General features: G+C 33.1%; 1 protein-coding gene across 1 annotated transcript in view; it reads right to left on the bottom strand.

Annotated features, from left to right (window-relative positions):
* Positions 1 to 202: 202 nt before the first annotated feature.
* The window catches only part of LOC129216206 (biorientation of chromosomes in cell division protein 1-like 1), a 64,928-nt gene continuing 43,211 nt past the window's right edge, over positions 203 to 21,919 (bottom strand). The window contains exons 5-8 of the mRNA XM_054850392.1: positions 8,892 to 8,944; positions 6,137 to 6,203; positions 1,673 to 2,393; positions 203 to 385 (exon numbers count right to left, since the gene is read on the bottom strand). Of these exons, the coding sequence (XP_054706367.1) occupies positions 364 to 385; positions 1,673 to 2,393; positions 6,137 to 6,203; positions 8,892 to 8,944 (863 nt within the window). The 3' untranslated portion in view covers positions 203 to 363. The remainder of the gene's footprint in view (positions 386 to 1,672; positions 2,394 to 6,136; positions 6,204 to 8,891; positions 8,945 to 21,919) is intronic.

Genomic DNA, 21,919 nt, shown 5'->3' with positions numbered 1-21,919 from the left:
AAAATATTCTGAAATTTTGCTTAAAAAATGGGGAAACTTATTCCTTTTATTTTTAATTCAACAAAACGTTATCATTGCAATTTCTACTCGGTTACTAAAAACAATCACGGTTTTCATCGTTGTTTACTCAAAAATAGGAAGCAAAACACAAAACAGAAGAGTTCAATTTAGGGCACAGTAAAATTATTCACAAGTAGTCAGAAGTAACAATTTTATTAAACAGTTAAGCTTCTGGTTCTTGCTTCTCTTTAAAGTTCAGAGATTTGTCATCAAAACATCATTGTACAAAAACTACAATTATTTTGCTTTCTAAACAGTAGTTGCAAAAATAACTTTATATTTACATAGCATCTTCCACTGAGATCATGAGGTAGTAACTTCAAGGCTGAAAAGAGGAATAAGTTTTGGGAAATGGAACCATAAAAAGAAAATGTATCTTAATTTTTTTTAACCTAATCTTGAACAAAATATGCAATTTCTTATGAATATTGTATGGCATCTTAAATTATAAATATGCTGCAAATGCTTATGCGTTTCCATAAGTCATTTTAAAAATATGTCATGATTGATATTGGCTTGATTTGAACTAAAAGGTCAGACTTCTCTTCTGAATTCCTTTACACCATGAAAAGTTATTGATATGAAAGAAGAAACAAAAGCATGGTGCGGTTCAACTCATAATAGAAGGCAAAGCTTGGGTATTTAGCAGGAAGTTACTGCCCCTAAGCCAAGGCTAAGGCGGATCTACATGCAATATACCGGACATCCAGAGACTGCAGTTTTGTTTTAAATAGAACTCATCAATCTGAATTAGTGATAACCAATTTAGAGGTAGATGTCATCTCATTGAAACTGAGAGCGTCATAAAGTAAATGCTGCAGACACTCGCTGGTGAGATAAATTTATTTTATTTACCGGTTTGTAGGCACTCTCAGCTTCAAAGGGATGACATCTGCCTTCAAATTGGTTATTCACTAATCCAGACTGATGAGTTCTAATAAGATCGAAACTGTAGTCTCTGGATGTGATAACTAGGCTGTCTGGTATATTGCATGTAGTTCTGCCTTGTCCCTCACTTAGGAGCGGTAACTTACTGCTAAATCTCTAAACTGGTTTTGTACTGGAATTAAAGAAATAATCTACTGAAAAATTTATAGTTAAATCATAAGATTTTAAGGAGAAAGGACAAAGTTTTTTTTTAATCTTTATGCATTTTCAAACTTTTGTGAATAAAAATTTAAAAAAAAAAGAAAGAAAAAAGAGAAAGATATTTTAGTATGGTTACCATAATTTACAGGCTAAATCTGGTCACTTTCATGATAATAAAGGCAGATGGGGGAAGTATTGCTGTGATACCAGCATAATGTATAATGGATTTACTTTTGATCAAATGAAAGCATTAAGCTATTTTTACGTTTAATGAGCTTTGCTTCCTATAACTTTTAAACCGTGCATTAATGTTTTGCTCAAAACAATGTTACAAATCAAAAAATTAGAAAACAGCAAATTTAAAACCATTGAAAGTTCATCGACAACTCATCTATTAAGGCATGTCTATTTAAGAAGTAAACAGAACTTTATACGGAAAAAAATTGTGAGAACAAAATATACTTCACTCCTACCACAGGTTGCAAAATTCTTATATAAAGTCAAAATAGAATAATGTACTTACTTGGATTCTGCATCACTTGCTTTCTTTTCACTACTACTGAGAATTTTTGACTGAGAGTTCTTCTTTAATGGCTCTATTTTGTTTAAAACATCACCATTGTTATTCATTTTATGCTTGTAAGGCACATCTTTTTTAAAGTTCTCAGCTGAGACTGCAGTTTCTTTTAAGTCTTTTTGAGCATTGTTCAATTTGTCAGATGGTACAACATTAGGGTTCTTTTTTTCTTTGTTAAACGGTTTGTTTTCATTTGCAGCAAATTCTGAACCAGTCGAGTCTATAGAACTTCTACTACAGGGACGTTTGGTAGCAGGACTGTCGGATGCACCGTCCAAATCGAGCTTTCTTTTCAGTTTACAAGATTTTTTTTCTGTAGTCACATCCTTGATGCTGGTTGATGCACAGTTTTTTGTCCGCAATGCTCTACACTGCTCACTGGATTCAACTGCACTTTTCTTTGGAGATATGTTCACTAAATCAAGAGAAGACTTTTCGACCATTTTTGCTTTTGACGAAATATCTTCTTGGTTTGGCTTACTAAATACGTTGTTTAAAATGGGCTCTTTGGGTGATTTAACTTCTTTCTCTGTATCTTGTTTTGTAATAAAAGATTTTATTTTAGAAGTGAATATTGATGTATATTCACTGGATGCATATTTAGGATTTAATTTCCTCTCTCTTCTTAATGTTCTTTTAGGCTCCTGTGAAGATACTTCTTCCTCCGCTGAAAGAAAATTATTTCATTCGAAACACAAGTAATTTTCATATGTACTTGCACAAAAAAATCATTAAAAATTTGCATAAATATTTTTCATGAAACTTCTTTAACTTAAGTAGGGGAATGTGGGGCACCATAAAATAGCTACGATGACTTTGCTTTTTCAAAATGAACAAATTAGAAATTTTGTTTTGATAATAACAGTACAAAAAGAAAGAACTATGTATTTTATAATAAAACTTACATTAAGAGCTGATAAATAAAAAAAAGGGAATTTTTCATTCCTTTTTTTTTTTTTTTTGGTGTTAAATTGAAATAATTTTCTAATGAAATATTTTCTATTTGACTATAAAAAACATTTTTAATCAAATGATTGAGTAAATAAAAGGATAAATGAATGAATGAAAAATGATGAAACAATAAACTAATAAATAAATAAATGAGGAAAAATGAATGAATAAAGTAGTAATGAATAAGAAAAAAAAGTGAATGTATGAATAACTAAGTGAATTACTAAATAATGTAATGTAAATAATTTAATAAATGCAGGAATGAGTAAACAAAATGAACTATTTCTCTTTGCCCCTCATGTACTTGACTAATTGAGCAAAATATTTGAAGTACAAATAAGCTTAATATTAACTAACTAAATACTTCATTGAATATTAGAAGGTCTGAATTAATATTTAAAATGTTAATAACAAGAATTTTATTACTTGATAATAACAAAAATATTTTTTGACTTACAAAATATTACAATTTGAGTAGCAATTTATATGCTTTGATCGTCTGAGGTATTTTTCCCTGACTGGAATAGACTACATGTGTTAATGCGTAGTTAAAATATTACCTGATAGGTGGTGCTAAAAGCAAAGTAAATATTTCACCATTTCACTTAGCCCCACATTCCCCTGCTTTAAAATAAATTTAGGAAAAATTTACACTATTATTACAAAGATGCGATTTTTACTTCAAGATTCAATGGTAATTTTCTCTTTTTGATTTTATAGGTTACATGGTACAGTACAAAATATAATATTTAAACATCCTTTTAAAGAAATGCAAATGTAATAAGGAACTCTGATATAAACTGCACAAGTTTACTTCTACTAGCATTATGTGTGCTTTGTTTATCACTAATAATTATACATCCTTTCATTCACTAGACTTTACTTTTGTAACTATTTACTTTGAATAAAAATTTGGAAAATAATAGCATTTGGTATTTGAGTGGTATTTTATTTTTTCCAGCAATACTTCACATTAGACAAAGTTTTCAAACCGCCAATGATTTAACACTTTTTTAAAAAATTTAATTACAAAAAAAAAGCTAAACCATTTGTAATAAAAATCTAGACAGTTTAATTACATAAAACGAGTTATTAAATTAATTTATATAATACAAGATGTCCGAAAAGTCCTTGGCACATTAAACCTAAAATACCATTGTTATAGGTCCAGGCTCTTTCAGACACCCTGTATTCCGTCAGCATCATAGAAGGTTTTAAAAAAATAATAATTTATATAGATCATTATCTAAAAATAAGTTGTAATGCTTTTGTGGTTTGAATTCCTTTTATGTCAAGATAATGATAATGAGAAAAAACTGGAATAAAGAATTAAAATATATTTGTACAGATTTTCTTGACTAGATCAATGGACACCAGAGCTACAACTGATATTTATGACTGCACTAAATACCATAATGTGGAATATCTTTCACACTTATTTAACACAGGCCTGCAAAATTCAGGTCATGAAGAAGTGATTATACAGTGATGAGTGACTTTAACATTATTTGGGGCACTGATTTCAAATATGGCATCTATTTTTCACATTTGTATGAGTGTTTTTTCACAAAATGGGCTTATATGGATAAAGCCTATTTTGCATATTCTGGAAGAAAGAGAAGTTCTTTTCTAAATATCTAAGTTTATTATGTAAAAACTAATTTCTGCATCAAAAAACTGGAAAAATGTGCTAAATATATATATTAATTTTATGATAATAGAACAGTTACTATTGTTTAGCATTTCCTGTACTCATGTATATCTTTAATGCTAAATTTTCCTTTTCCAAAATGGAAAGACTGTTTCATACCTCTTGACCAGTTTCTCAAATCCTCTGCACAAGGGTGACACTATGTGAAGCCCAATTTATAGTGGACACCAACTTTTACACCGAAATATGCATAACATACTCTCATCACAAAATCTGCTATATTTCTTCAATGCTTGATCATTACAAATACTCCGCAAATATAAGAAAAGGAATCGGGTGAGTACAGACAAGCCATTGTTGCCATTTAGTATATTTAATAGATAAGTTAGAATTTCAAACAAAAAAACCATGAAACTATGTACACTCATGTACCACAGGAAAGAACCCTGTATAGGTATAACGTTTAAATAAAAATTGAGCTGCCTCTGCACAGAATCGTTTCAATCAAAGGTTAAAGTTATTGAGCAGAGAGCAGAAATAAGAAATTTGGGAGGGGGGGGGGGGGAGTGAGTTCACATTTCCAGTCTGACCTGACTCTTATGAAATTACACTTTTGCTAAAACTCCTCATTAAAACTCAGTTGTTGACATATTTTTCTCAAATTAGAGCTATTCTTAAGATAACTATGTTGAAACAAAATTTTATTGGACATATTATTTAATTTAAAAACTGCTTCTTTTTCCTATTGTTTTGTCCCTGACACAGAAAAATCTTAAGTTTCCACCATAACGATAACTTTTGACACTATATGCTGATGGGTTTGGGGACCTCCTCAGCAGCATTGCGAAAGTACTGAAACTTAAAATTCATACCTATAATTCATACCTATAATTCCTCCCCCCTTTTCAGTGAACTTCTCAAAATGAAATACAACTTTACTAGCAGGAATGTCATAATCCCTGATTGATTATGAAGTAATGGCCAATGAAATGCAATGATAAAAAAATCTTATTGGCTCAAAGATTCAAATTTTTAATTAAAAAAAATTTATACATTGTAGATTTTGTGTGCATTGTTTATTAATAATTTATTTTGCATAAAAGTACTACCATTAATAATTTTTATAGGTTAAACTATAAAAAAACCAAACCCAGTGGGACGACAGCCCCAAGGTCTACTGTTCCCACCTCAGTCTTCCTGACCAAGGGCTCTGGGATGCTAGGCATATATTCTGGTTAGGTGGCAAGCCCAACACGGAACCCCAAGGGCTTAGTTTCCAAGTACGCTTAATACTCATTTTATTGACCCACTGAAGAAATGAATGGCCGAGTCAACTAAGCCAGACCCGGGAATAGAACCCGGGTCTGTGGCATGGGAGAGCAAAGTGCTACCACTGACCAACTGGGCTTCAGGTTTAATTATAATGCTCAGTTATTAACTTACCTTAAAAAAATAATAAGAATAAATAAATGGTGCCTGCCGTCCGTCCGGTACTCTAAAATGTATTCTTGGGGGAAAAAAGGTTGGGGACCACTGATACCCCCATTCATCTTTCTTTTTTTCTATCAAATCTTTATGAATTATGGAATTCTGTTCAGGGATCAGTAATTTATATAACTTGCTAACCAAGTGACGTGTTGATACTATTTTAAAAAAAAAATAGCCAGATAAGGGACAATTATTGTTCTACATAACACTGAACAAGCATTTCTAAATTAGGTGCTCTTCTCAATGGATATTACCATTTAAATTTTGCAGATCAAAAACTTGATTTTAATACATTTCCATGATAAGAAGAAAATACTTACAAGAAAGATGCAAGCTTTTCCGTTTGTTACTAGGAGGTTTATATTCTTCTTCCACTTCATGCTTTTCCTTTAAAAAAAGAAAAAAAGAATTGATATAAATATTTTTTTTTTCTCCCTATAATATAACCTCTGATCTAAATTCATTAAACATCAATACATTCATTAATGAAAGCAGAACACACATTAATAGTTTCCTTTGAAGTGAACAGTACCAAAGGTTAATGTTTTTTTACACATTAATAGCAAATAACTGAAGTCATTTCAAATAACAACTATGCTGCTGTGAAAGTCTGAAATCTGGTAATTGTCGACATCAGCCAGTAAATATCAACATTTACATGCCAAAGACATTGGATTAAAGACCAGGGGTGCCAACTTTGGGGCTGCTCAAGCAAACCACCAAATATGTATGAGGGTACCCCCTCCTCCCAGTAAGCATTGAAAAATCGAGAATAAAATACAGGGGGAAATCTATTTCCTAAATAAACATGACTTCCAAACTAGAGATCTGCTGCGACAGAAAGTTGTATATTCTTTTTTCCAATGAGCATTTTCTTTTTGACATTTTAGTGAGTCCCATTAAGGCCAAAACAGCTCGCCTTTCATCAAATTTACCTCCACTTATTCATACATTGTTTTTTTTTCCCTCTTTGATATGCAATATTTGTACCTTATGTATTTTTTCCTGCACATGCAAAAATGCTCACACTTGAAAGTCACTTCCTTTTTGTCATTTAATTTATTCCTATCTTTATTTTTATACTGATTTAAACATACTCAACATGTTTTTTTTTTTTTTTAATTCGACAAAATTTTAATCTAATTACTTAATATTTAACAGCTTTTATTATCTCTCATTTTTTAAAAATTAGCAATACAATTTTGTTTCGTTTGATTCTGTACATTTATCTACGTATTTTTTTATATTTAATTAAGCATAAGAAAAAGTTTGAATAAGAGTTCTGATAACCTATGATCTCATTAATATTTTCTCAGGTAAAATATAGCATTAATATTTATGTAGATTTTTTGGGGCTCGTCGAATTATTTTGTGGGGAAAACCTAAGTCAGAGTTGTTATTTTTGGTCAAGAATTTCTCTTAACAAAATTGAAGCACATTTTCTTCACAGTTACATTTTGAAAACATGCCTTTGTTCGGACTGCCCCCCCTCCTTTATAATTTGTGTTTGAGAACCCTCACTGATTTCCTAAACTCAGCGTCACTGTTAAATACCGAACATTTCCGGCAAATCCCCAGAGAAAGTTAATATTCTCCAGTTTCAGTCTTTGATGGTAACATATTTAGCATTAAATTAATGCCAACAAAAATCCAGGTTTACAGGTTAAAAATACAAATTTAGAATAGGGGGGGGGGGATGAAAGTGCAATCTTTGTTCTTTTCTCATAAAACATTTTGTATGGTACAATATGATATAAGACCTGGTATTAAGTTGATTAGGAGCTTTAAACAAAATGAAGTTTCAAACTTTCAACATCACAGCATTTATTGAAAATTTCTTTCAATCACAAGAACACAAATCATACTTTTAATAACTCAAAAACAAATATAGCTTCAGAACCACAAATAAATAAAAATTTATTACCATGATGTAAAACACATTTAAATGTTTTAAAAGTGATAATATTAGTTTCACTTAATTTTCATTCATTGTTAAAAAATATAAAAATATGCTTTAAGGAAATACAATGGTTCTCAGTAAATAAGGAAACATAATACAGTCAACTCTTGAAAACTCCAAGTCCCAAGATTCGGCTAAAACCTTTGAATTATCATAAGTTCTTTTCTCGGGCTTCTCAAGAATAACTTTTATTTTTAGTTTCAGTGCATACAGATAGACTATAACATTTATAGTTTGGATATATCTTTACAGAGAATAAATTTTATTGAGATATATTCAAAAGGAAGTTATTTTTGACTGCTTACATTTTTTATGGTCACATCTTAAAGTCTCATTAAGTTTGTAAACAAAATTTGACCAATCCACGTTTTCGGAATTTTCCAGGTACAGGGGTAATATCTGCAAAATCTGATACTTGCTATGCTGATTAGTTGGAGGTGGTAAAGATTCGTCATCAGAATCTGTACAATTAAGATTCTCCATGAACAGCTCTATTGTAAATTAATTATCCCTTCCATATAAGCTGATAAGAAAAAAACTTGTTTTTTTCCCCCTTATTTTGGCTGCATTTTTATGCCTAGATGAAAATGAAACCTACGTAAAAACTTCGACTTAAAAGGAGAACATTCGATACATAGAAACAACTTTGTGTTGAAAAAACTAAAAAAACATTTAGGACAGAATGAAAACTTCGAGATAATGGAATATAAATTATAATATTGAGTTATAAGGCTTTGAGTTAACAAGAGTCGACTGTAGTTCTCAGTTAGATTTTTTTAGATGGCATTTTTTCCAAAATCAGAAACAGGTTTTACTTTATGGTTGCACAAATTGTTAATATTAAATCAAAATATTTTAATTGCTCATTAAAATTGGTGCACAGCAGTTTAAAAAAAAATACGGATATTTAATTAGATTAGATGAAAAGTCATAGATATGAAGGATCTAAGTGGTAACTTAATACTATACTGAGCAACAATCAAAACAGAGTATATTACTACAACTATTCTGAAAGTACATCAATGTGCAATACCCCAAAGGATTAAAATTGAAAAAACTCTCTAAAAAAGATAAATATTTCATTTATAGTTCAATAAACTTCTAATTTTAGATACCTTTTCTGCAGCAGCAATTTGCTCTTTCTCTTTTCTTTCAATTATTTCTTGTGCTAAATAAAGATGAAATAAATTCAATATTCAATTGTGTATTAAAATCAAGTGCATGTAAAAGCAAGAATGTACTATCGAACATAAAATTTGAGACAGAAAATATAGTAATTACCCTTTTCTCTCTTTTATTAAAAAAATCATAACACAATGGGAGGGGTATGTAATTTTGTGTTCATTTTTTTCAAAATAAATATAATAACCTTGCTATGAAACATAAGAGTGAAATCAACATTACAAGAAAATGCAAACATACAGTTATTAGATGCAAGACTATTTTTTATCACCATGACAAGATGCACGGGAAAAAAATGCAAAAAAAAAGGTTGCATTTTATAACTTATAAACAAATGTATGTTTTTAAATTAAAGACAGCATTAAAATTGCAGACAAAGGGCTGCTACTGAGTTCTGCTCCTAAAAATAGTTACTTCATGAAAAAAAAAATCACCAAAATAGTTTCTAAAATAGCTCCCAATTCAAAAAAAAAAAAAAAGAGAAATAGTATTTACGTCATGTTAATGTAATGACACTTCAATAAATAGATATGTCTTGGCTGAGTTGGTACATAAGGGAGACCACTCAAAGGCGGGTGCTAGAGTTATACGAGGGGCAAATTTTCCAAGAATGCCATTTCCTACATAAGCAACTCTTGGAGAAAAAACTGAAAAAAACCTTTTCCAGACTTCTGTCTAACCCTCTTAAATGAACACTGAAAGAAGCAAGTGCTGACACATTCTAAAATGTCACATTATCTGACTGTTAATTAATAACTGTAAAAGATTAACTGCATGATAAATGCTACAAAGGCCACATTCCACAACATTTCTGATCATGTGAAAATTTGCATTCGTTCTCAAAAAATGAATGAATAAGGTGACAAAAATTTTACTGAAGTTTCAGAACCCCCCCCCCCCCAAATGGAAATTTTAACAAATACCAGCAGTGAAAATGAACTTTTTACAAAAATAGCGAAAAAAAAAAAAACCTTTCACAAAAGTCTCGCTTGCAAAAAATAAACTTATCGTTCAAAAATATGAACATTAGGCATTTATGATCATCAATATTTTACTACATTCCTACTTTTTAAAACTTATTTTCAAAAAAATAAAAGCTGTGAAGTGTTCCCATTTTTTATTTTTATTTTTTTCACAAAGTAGGATGTAAAATTTAACGAATTTTTAGTTTTTTTGAACAATTTTTTTGCCCTAAGAAAAAAAACAAAAGAGTTGTTTTCTGCATTCTAGTTGCTTTAAATAACCTTTTTAGCTGTTAAAATAGTTACTATTTGTTACAACTGTTTTCAAAATAGTCATTTATGCTCATTTTTTGGCTAAAATAAGTTTCATAGTTGCCTTTGCTACATCTTTCAATTTCCAATTCAAGTTCACAGCATCTCTTGTGGCTAGGACATATTGAAAGATGAGATAACAATTATGGTCTAAAAAAGGTTTATCTACTGGCACCTATAGGAACTTGGCCCCAAGGACACCTGAAGAAAAGACGACATGCACAACGATTTAGCCATAATGAATAACTCTGCCATTGCCAGTCCCAAGCCCGGATGAGAAAAGAGGAACTCGTAAAAAGAAGGATGAGAAAAGAGGAAGCTCGTAGCATAACTGGTGCTGGTCAGTGGAGCCAAAAGGTTCTCGACTGACCAGGAAAGGCAACTTAAAAATCCAAGGTGTGTAAACAGTGTTGATGAGAATATGACTGATCGTATGGCAACTGGAGTTAAAAGGTTGTCGCAAATGGTCCCTCGTGGCCTGGCAAACCAGCTTGTATGTTGCCTTCCGCCTGTACAGAGGGTCAATGCGGGCGGTGACAGTTTACCTACTCTCAGTTTCCGTAATCACAGGCAAACATAAAAATAAACAAAAACCTGGCAGTGAAAACCGTCCAAAACAAAAGGTTGACTCGTCCCAGAATATCCAGATGCAGCCAGCCCTCACTGAAACTGTCTCTGCTCCTGAAAAGGGGTCAGCAGACAACACTAACAAAACTGTTTTCAGAAACCTCCTGTAACAACTATGAAGCCTGAAGTACCTGGCCCATCCGGTACCTCCAAGAAGATCAAAGAACAGGGTCAGCAAGGCACCCCATCTACAAAGAGGGTCTTATCGGAGAGTTTCACTCCTTCATTATCCAATGTAGCCCAAGTAAAGAGACCTAGAGCCTCCTACAGACAGGCTGCATCTGCCATTAAGTTGGCAATTACCAAAAAAGGCTACCCGGGGGATCAACTTTCTCCGGATGATGCCACTGGTATTCAAAGGGACATCAATGCCATCATTGATGACATCCCCCCCCCCCCCCCCCAATGACAGTAAACCTCAATTTGTAGCTGACAGTTTATCAAATGGTGTGCTGGTTATCCAGTGCACCAATGACTTCACTGCAGAATGGGTACAGTCACACATTAACGGGTACACTGTGGGTGACTCTGAACTTGCAGTGCTGCCCTTTAAAGATCTCTTGAAACCAGTGAAGATTGCCTTGAAAACGAGGGACATCTACACCTTGGAGCATGACTAAGTCCTAAATCGACTTGTTCGTTTAAACCCTGGTCTCAATACGAGCAGCTAGAGGGCAAGGAAAAAAACGGTCGTGGAAGACACCTATGTCAGGTGGATCTTTGAGGTGGACTCTGGTTCAGCCGAATTCATCAAGAAGTCCAACCTTGAATTGTTTGTTGGGGGCTTTGGCAAGGGTCTGTGTAAGATCCTGCTCAATCCCAACACATAAAATTCTCCTTGCACAGAAACCGCCTCATCCAAGGATTCTGATGTTTCATTGGAGCCCAAGGGTAGTGTGGAGGCTGCTGAAACTCCTGCTGGTGGCAATGTTCCAGAACCTGCAGCGATGGAAGGGGTGGAAACATCAGTGGTTGGAACCTTAGAGTGAAGATGGGTAGAGACTGCATTCCACTCCACGAGCATGGGTCTCGCGGGAAACATCAAACTTCTTGCTTCTTGGCACCCAAAATTTATTGGTGAATGTTTGCATACAATAGGTTGTAAATTTTAATCTTTCTGCTTCTTGAAATCTTTTAAAGATTACTTGCAAGGGGCCATTCATTAATTATGTAAGGGTCCCAAGGGGGAGGTGGGGAATAGAAAAATCTCTATATACCCTTACTTCAGGGGGGGGGGAGAGCAAACCTATTCATATGTAATATTTTCCAAGTCAATATTTTATATTAGAAATCGGGCGGTCAAGTGGTTTGCAGGGATTATATTTCAGGTGTGTATGGAAGGAAAACATGTATAAGGATTAGCTGTTTTTTACTTGTTTTATAAAGAATGAATAGTGTAAAATATGATAATAGAATCACACTATGTATGGTATGCTTTATTTATAATTAATATCGTATCATATAAAATATTTGAAAAACAAAAATCTTTGATAAACATCAAACAATAAGTTTCAGTGTAACTGATCTTTTTCTAACAACATTTTTTGTTTTGAAAATCGAAATGGAATGTTACGTAAGAATAGGGGAAAAGGGTTTGAGAAATCTAACGTACTCTTACATGAGGGTAGAGGGAGGAGGGAGGTCAAAAATTGCCAAACTCATCCTTACGTAATTAATGAATGGCCTTCAACATATAAACAGTCTGCTACAGGCATAATCCAGGAACGGCAAATGGGAAAATAAATTTTCCACTTGTTCCAAATTAGTTTCTAAAAGTTTCAAAAAATTGCAATGAATGCATATGAATTTATCAGAAAGCATTCATGTCTAGTGCAAATAATACGATAGAATATTGAGAGAGTATTTCATTTAAAATAAAACACACGATTGCAATATTTACTGTCTAAATTTTATTTAGGACAAAAAACCAGAAACAAGGACTTCCTGTTTATCAGAAATAAACTACACAAATTATTCGTTTTTAATTATTTGAGTACACAAACTAGAATCATAAATCCATGATCTTGGAAGTGCCCATCCCTCCAAGAGCACCGCCTCAAATGCCATTGCCCCCCCCCCAAGAAAAGACCCCGTTTAAATAACCTTCCACTAAAAATTACATTATCTCAGTTTGTTCCCCCCCTCTTCTTGTGGACACTACGAATAACTAATGATAATTCACACACAAAAAAAGTCACCAATGAATACAATTTTGCTTACAGTTTCACTGACCCTTAAATAGTAAACTGAATTGTATTTCCCTACAAACAGCACTCATCCGACGATGTAACATTAGTATGAAGCTTAATTCAAGTGAGAAAGAAATCCCAACTTGAATTGAGGCAGTGAAAAGCAAAGACATGTAAGTGGACATTTTCAAGTTTTGAGTAAAATGCGTTTAAAGATGACGTCCTAGGGAGGCTTTCATTGATTTTTTTTTATAAAACACACTATACAGCATAACCTACCAGGGCTACTAATTCTCTTTCCCCAAAGCAGACGAGAGGGAACCTCTCGTATTTGTAATGGTTATCTCCAAGTTTTTAATTTTGCCACTTACATATTTTTGCTTCTCACTGCCTCAATTAGCTTTATGGAAAAACACTTAATGAGGTCACAGGCATCTGTCAAGATACGGACATCTATATTAAGTATTTTATGAGATAAAAGATAACAGTTCAAACACTCAGTTTAAGTTGTTAGTTTTGGTAATATAAAATCTTTTTTGCCAAAAAAGCGATAAATGGCTTTCTAACTCTATTTTTAGCTATAAAACTAATAAATTTATAAATAACCGAGACATTATTAAAGTAAAAACTTACTAATGGAATGTTATTGGTTCTCCCTTGTGCGATTTTTCCTTACATCCAAATGCAGAACAATAAGAGACCATTTTGTTTTAACCCATTCCTTGCCCCGGCCGATTCAGGCTCGTCGCAAGAAAACGGTTCCTAACTGCCTTCGACAAACCTGTGTCGTCACGGCATTTCTAGCAGTTTTTGCTTCGGCCGAATATGTGTCGGCGATCCTTCCAGGGGCAGAACCCTGTTATTGAGCTTCTCTGTTGGGTCCTGGTGCTTTTAGGGAAGCGGTAATCAAGCTCTTTTCCTTAGTCAAAAGGGATATAACTTATAGTATTTCAAGAAACTGTTGTTGTAATTTTTTTTTTTAAACTAAGATATTTAACTTTCAAGTACTCTTGGATGGGACACGTATTATACTTTAAATATTCAGGCAGTACATTTTTATCTTTTCGTGGAAGCTTTGTTTCTTAGCATTCTGGCATTTGAACTCATAATGAACAAGTGTGAAAATGTTCACTTACTCATTTTACCAATATTTCTATGCGTGAATAAAGCAAAGAAATGGAAATATTTTTTTCTTGTCATCAAAGATCCACTGTCTTACACAAGCATCCTTAACTAAATGTTTCATAATCCTCAAATTTTATAATTTATTCTATGCAATAATATTTTTTTAAATTCTCTTACATATCTTAATTTTGTACGAGTATGTTTTTTTTTTAATTATAATGTGTTTACTACGCTTTTTATTTATTTGTATACTATTATTATTTTTTATTATTTCTTTATTTTTTTGTTTATTTATTTTTAAATGATGATATTTTCAAACTTAGATTATAACTTTTTATATTCGCGGCACCCTTTGATGGATTTTTAGTAATATGGTTTTGAATATTTTTAATTTCACAAACAAAAATTCTGACGACCGCATTGACTATACGTAATAGTTGGCCATGAAAAAATATATATATATACTACAGTACAAATGAAATGATAATATCTTGAGTTCTTTTCGCTTTACTCATACGAAAAGAAATTCCTTTTCTCCCTTTCTTTTTCAGATTTTATTTATTGTTTCAAAATAGCTCCAATGTTTTAATTGCACCTTCTTTTATGAGATTTTAAAAATAGAAATAAAATATTTGGTTTTTTTTTCAATAATCAAATTGCCTTAATTAGTAAATAATCCTCTGAAACTAACTAAAATTTGTCCAAGTATGTTTAAAAAAAGAAAAACAGTTCGACTAGATTTCAAGCAAGATTTTCTTTTTTTTTCTTCTGAAGACATGTTCCCAAATACAAGCAGTAAAGCTTGTTTTGAAATTCCTTTCTGATTCAAACTGTTTTATTGTAAGAAAATAATGTGGAAGGGTTGACCACAAGACACCAAGGGGGGCACCTCCTTAGGGATTCGACCTCTCCCAGGCTGTCTCATATTCCTCTCTCAGCTGGGGGCTTTTAGTTGCATGCACAAAAGTATCCTTTAGGGAAATAGGGGATTAGCCGCAAATTTTGATCTTTTGTAATCATTTATCTTTAAAATACTTCCCACGCTTGAGCAACTGATATCTGGACACTCAGAAGGGATTTAAAAGTCATTGCAATTACGATAAAAGAACCGAAAAGCAAAGAGATGTCTCTGTGTTTATTGGTCGTTTTGAAGAGTCACAATGTATCAAAAGGCACCGAAGAATACTTTTTATCCTCTTAGAAAATCATTCCCACAGTTAAAGCGTTTTTGTCCATTCTCACCAGCGTTTTTTCCATTCGCCCTTGCTCACAGGTTGGATCGATCAGTCAATTGTTTGAAGAATGTTTTGTTGAGCCCTTTTGAAAGATAGATCATCTTACATTTAACAGTTTTGATTTCTTAAGTGTATAAAAAGAAAAAAATGATGTACTGAGATAAAAGCAAAAAGAAAAATAAATCAATGAACTAATTAGAGTTATAAAAATAATTGCTTTTCGTCCTATCCTCTATTCTTTATTATTTTCCCGTTATGTACTGCGTAAATTTAATGAATATTTCAGCACATATTAGCAACCTTGTATTTTATTGCACTACTTAATTCAGTGCCAAAAAACTAATAAAGCGAAGCGATTTTCGAATGCAAGCTGAACAGCAAAAACAACATTAAAATCCCGAGAGCAAAATTGGGAGAAAAGCGCTATTACAACGTAGCAAAAAGCAACTCCGTTCGTTATCTGCAGCATGCGCGTTAAGGGGTTTCGGGCTGGTTATGGAATGGGTTAATGAGCTAAAACTTGAGCAGATGCTTTTCAGAAAATGAAATTACAGTCGAACCCTGACTTACGCGAGGGATGCGTTCCAAGACCCCCTTGCGTAAGTCGAAAATTCTCATTGTGGAAAAGGGTATGCCATAAAATATTTCATAAACATGCCTAATTATTTTGGATGCTTGTTAGCATCACCTAAACTGTTTTAAACCATTCCTTAATAATACATTACCGTTTCTTACATAAAGAACTGAATTTTTATATGTATTAAAAGCTGTTTAATCAACATAAAATACTGTTATGATGCACAAAATCAGTGATCATGGGGAAAGAAAGACATAAAATAAACCAGTACGGTACGTAAGTATGTAGTTATAATAACATGATGTACTATAATTACACTGTACAGTAGATCCAGTAATGATATTTGTAACTTTAATAAAATAAGATATTGATGAGTTATGCTGCATGATCAAATCGTTATTCTAATATATTTTTAAATTCAGTTGCTTCGCTAGTACTTTTACAACGTTTCCATCGATGCCAATGCCCCTCTTCCTGGAATTTCACCCTGAAAACGGCCCCATAAACAAAAGGGGAAGCAAACAACTAGCCAAAGAGGGGATGAGATTCTCAGAATTCAAACAGGCTTATCAGTAGGAAACAAAGGCATGTCCTTCCCTTCTGCTGAGGGTGGGTTTTTGAAAGGTTGTGGGAAGGAGTAGGGTCTTCTGGGAAGGGAGAGATCTTTGTTTCATTCCTTCCCATCCTTGATCTTCTGAGAATCAACAACGAGAGAGGGAATAGGATATTTTCCTAACATTTTAGCCCTTTGTGTCCGTTTTTTGTCTGCACATGGAAATTAGGCTTAGCTAATTTTAGCACATTGCTAGTGATTCTGTAGCAATCTTTTCACATCTGTTTCTGGAAAGTTAACTTTCTGATTGTTTCCTAAGAAGAACATAGTACAAAGCTTACTGGTCTAAAATGCAAGGGTATTTTTTAAATATCTTGGATTTTTAACCCCCATCTCAAGCCCCCCCCTAAAAAACCGTTTGAAATGGAAACATCGCATTGACAGGGCATTCATTCAATTCTTTCCTTTTTGCTAAGTATTTTTATTATCTTTGTATATGTGTGTGTGTGTGTGTTGTGTGTGTGTGTGTGATTTATATAACAGATTATTTAAAACACTTATTGACATAATAAAAAGCATACTTTTGAAATACTTGTAGTTTTTTCTAACAAAAATAATCTTGCACTGTTTCTTTTTCTTTTATAAATATTATACAATTGATTTTTAAAAAAATTACAAAATTAAAATGCCAAAATATTAAATTTTCACAAAAATTGTCTGAAATAAAAATCGTAGCTTGGCCCAAGCTGCTTATGCATTGCATTTAGGAGACATACATCTGCCAACACATTTGTGTTATGAATTTGAACTCCAAGACTAGGAAATAAAGCTGAAATAAAGTCTTTTTAGTTTTGCAACTTGCTACCACTGCATTTTTGAAGCACTGCACACAATATTTTAAGTTAATTATTCTATCTGAAGTGTAATATATTTAAAAAAGGAGAATTTACACTCATCAAAATTTTGATGTCTACTAAAATACTTAATGGCACAATGCACATTATTAGGCAGTTTCTTTGTTAGGAAGGGGAGATTAGTAATTAAATACTGTTCTTCTTAAATTAAAATTCAAAGGCTTTTGAAATGCCTAGAATTTTTTTTCACTCTTATAGGTAGTTAAAATTATGGCCTGAAAAGTGTTGAAAAACACCCAAAGCCGAGTTTCAGCATTAGCTAAATGTTCCTATGGAGTGTGGAAAATGTGCTTAGCTTAGTTGGCATTTGTGTGGGGGGGGGGGGAGCTAACCCTATTCTGAAGACAAGTGCATTTTCTGGATGAAATCATATTTAATACTAAAGTCAATGGTGACGGCGATCAAGGGGGGGGGGGGGGGGGGGGTCATGGTGAAGACTAGACTGTTTGAATTTTTACAAGGTGTTTTAAGGGGGGGGGGGCTCAGTACTTTTTGAGTGGTGCATCATTGGTCTTGGGTGGGGGGAATGCTGTGTTGAAATAGTGCCCTTTTTAAAAAAGGTGCCCCTTTCAAAGACCAGAACCCTGCCCTTTTTTTTCTAGAGTGAACACTACTTTAATACAACAAGTGTCAATACTGGGGAAAGTAGGGGTACCCATGTTTTACTAGAGCAAAATCTAAAGAAAAGGTTACTATATTTTCCATGTTGACATCACATTATGGAATTAATTATTGGTGCGGTGTTTAATAAATGTTTCGGTTTTTCTTCCGCACCAGACGTACCTCTTTTTAAACGATTCCAGGCCTACTGAGAATTCATCGACAAATACATCATAGGCATCAACAATAAGGACATTTTAGCACAAGTGACAGATGTAAAGGATGGTACAATAGTATTTGCTGAAAGATTACTACGACACGCAAGTGAGAGATGATTATCGAGAATGTCTTGAACTATGCTTAATATTTCTTGGTAAAGCTCTTCCACAAATTTGTAGCACCTGGGGCTATGCATCATGCTAGATGGCTGTCTAAAATTTTGTATTGTTTCAAAATATGGATGTTTAGCTGTCATTTTACCATCACATCAATTGAAGAAAAGGGATTGCAAAAAATATGCATATTTGTTGTACGTGTGTATTTAAAGGCTTGGATGACTGCTTCTATGCCTCAAAATGCACCGTATAACGATTTTAATGAAATCTTTATTGAAGTATAAAAATACTGATGAAGATATAAGCAAAACTGCAAAGCAGAAATTTGTTAATCACCTGTGGTATTTGTCAGAAGAGCTCGCGGTATTAGCTCTTTTTGCCAATAAAGTGCCACACTGCATTAAAAGACAGATGGTGAAGGCAATGAATGAAGTAAATGTGAAAAATAATGTGGTGAAGCGCCCTAAGATTTTGCTAAAACATTTTATGGATACGAAATTTGAAGAACTTGTGACAAAGGGGTCAATTTCATTTTTTCAAAGCATTGGTTTGCCTGATACCTTCATCCATGTAGATCCAGAAATCTGGGAGCTTCAGGAGGATTTTAAGAAAGCAAAAATGATTATTCAAGGAATTTCAGTGGTTAATGATAATGCTGAAAGGGGTATAGCCCTTATAAAAGAGTTTAATGGAAAAATGACACGCAATGAAGAACAATTCCAATTCTTGTTGCAAGTTGTCACAGAACATTGACGACCTTATCACGGATGTAAAAAGCAGAGTTTGTAATGTGTACTAAGGAAAGCCATATACATAACTGTTGAAATATTATTATGTAACTATTTTTAACTGACAAAATGCTGGCAATTTTCATTAAATAAATTATATACTTTTCCTAGCATCAATTTTATTTCTCTCTGCATTTATGGCATAAAATGGTAAAACCCGGAACTTTGAGGCTGTTGAGCTACCTCTAAATGTTAAAATTATGAGCTCAAACTTCACAATAATTATTTTTTACTCAGATGGAACCAAATGAGGGGGTAGGATCAATAAAAATCAGGAATTTTTTAAAAAGGGCCTTTTTTGGACCACCCTACTTATCACGTCGGAGCAAAGAGGTCAGGGAGAGGAGGCAGCAAAAGTACTAGTAAGAGAGAAGGATGGATGTCCAGTGTGTAAAGGGAATTTACCACCTCCCTCACGAAAATGGGTTGCTTGGTCAAGCAACCTAATGGGAAACTTGTCTCTTAGCTCTAATTTTATTATTCACTCACATTATTGTGTTACATCTTTTGCTGCCGTTCGTGCGTTCTCGGCTTATCTTTTTTTACGAATTTTTTTAGAGTTGCTTTTGAAATGGCTCCTAAGCAATTGAAAAGTTATACTGCAGCCTTTAAGTTTAAGGTTACAAAGGCAGAAGCAATCGGAAATCTCGTTTTGCTGCCAGAGTTTGGCACTGACGGGAGATGCCTTTGCCGTTGGAAATCGGAGAAATTAACCATAGAAAGTGATGACCAATCGAGGGATGCCGAAGGCAAAAAGTGAAAAATGAGGATTTTTTAAAATATTTCTTTATTGTTAATTAAAAATACTAATGAGAAATAAAAAAATATTCTTTATTTACATTTAATCCAGCTTTCTTTACTACTGATTGTGCTTTTAAGTTGTTTAATGCTGGGTGCGAGCTTATGGAAAGCGCGGCGCTTACACCGGGTGCGGCGCTTATTCCCGAAAATACGGTAGAGTAATTGTATCTACGGTTACGTACGGCACATATGTTCACGTATAAGCAAGTGGAAATGGAGACGATCCCGTGTGCATACCGCCTCAAGCTCATGGGTCTCTGGAAATTCCCTCATTACCTGTCTCTGTATGATAAACTTTGTGCAACGACTAGTAAGCATCCTTACCTTATGATGACTTCAGACTGGATGTTAAAACAACTTGATTTTAATGCCAATTATAACATTGTGTTTCTGTTCAGAGAACAATGGTAGGATATACAGGAAATCATTGCCAAAGCACATGAAATCTGGTTTACAGATGGTTCCAAGACAGCATCTGGAACTGGTTCTGGTGCATACTGCAGCAGCAACACAAATATGTTCTTCTCACTAGGGAAGCTTGCTACTGTCTACCAGGCAGAAACTTTAGCCATATTGGCTTGTGTAAATAACTGCCTAGAACGAGGCATAAGCGGTAAGGTTATCAGAATATTCTCTTACCATTAAGCTGTGATGAAAGCTTTCAATCGAGGCTGCTTCTCTACTAAGACTATTTGGGAGTGCCATAATGCACTGGTAAGACTAGCTGGCAGTAATATGGTTTCCCTTTACTAGGTTTCTGGTCACTGTGACATTATAGGCAATGAATTGGCAGATTGATTAGCTAAGCAGGGTTCCAACTTACCATTTGTGGGACCATAACCTGCCCTCTGTCTGCCCTACAATGTAGTAAGGATTACTACAAAGAACCTTCTTATGGGTGAATTGTGTGGTCGGTGGCTTCAGCCCAACTCTCAAAGACAGGCCAAGACTCTCAACCAGCAGCCTCCCTAGTTTAGATCCAGGGAACTGCTTGATTTGAGTAGAAATGAGATCAAAAAGTCTGTTTCAGGGTTGGGTTTTGGACTGTCCAAAACTGGTTTAGGACAGGACAGGTGGTTTTTACCGTCCAAAACTGTCTAAAACTGTCCAAAAGTGTCCGAAACTGTCTTAAACTGTCCAAAACTATGCTAAAGCTAAAATGGTGTAATCTAATCAATTCGTATTTACTGCAATATGTGTAATGTATAAATATAGATATTAATGAGGTTTAATTAATGAGTATTGGATAATATTTTTCTGAAAAATGTTCATTTAAAAAGTATTTTACTAAAAAAATGCCATTAACTATTACATAAAAACTTCCTTATGTAACAGTTGATAGAGTTATGAAAGGAAATTCACAACACTACCAAGACAGCTAATTTCAGTTCCATTTATAACCCAAAGGAATGTTATTAAATGTGCAATATTTAGCTGCCAAAAAAATTAATAAATAAATGGTTTTTGGAAATTAGTTTTACATGATGTTTTAACAAAAATTGTTCTTTAAATCATAGATTAAAGAACAAGACATTGATGATTAAACACTTATGTTATAAAACTTGTGTTATTCTTTTTTTAGTTCAGATTTTTAATATAGCACATTCTGTAACTAAAAAACTGTAATTTATTGCATTTAAATCAATTATTGCACTATATTTTGAACATTTTCTTTTGCACACATGCATAAATGTTGAAAATTTGGTTTATGGAAAGAAAAAAACTCTTGCATACAAATTGAAATTTTTAATGAAAGATTCAACTTTTACGTAACTAGATTAAAATTAGCTGCATATATAAATTGCATATATATTTATACTATTTATACTTGAATGTTCACATAAAATATATTAAAAAGTCAAAAAAAAAAAATAATAATTTTGACACATTTTGTTCTGTTTTTATATTTTCTTACAAAATATAATTTCTCAAAGAGTAGTTAT

Source organism: Uloborus diversus, chromosome 2 (genome assembly GCF_026930045.1).
Source record: "Uloborus diversus isolate 005 chromosome 2, Udiv.v.3.1, whole genome shotgun sequence".
NCBI lineage: Eukaryota > Metazoa > Arthropoda > Arachnida > Araneae > Uloboridae > Uloborus > Uloborus diversus.
This window is presented reverse-complemented; position numbering and strand designations above follow the sequence as displayed.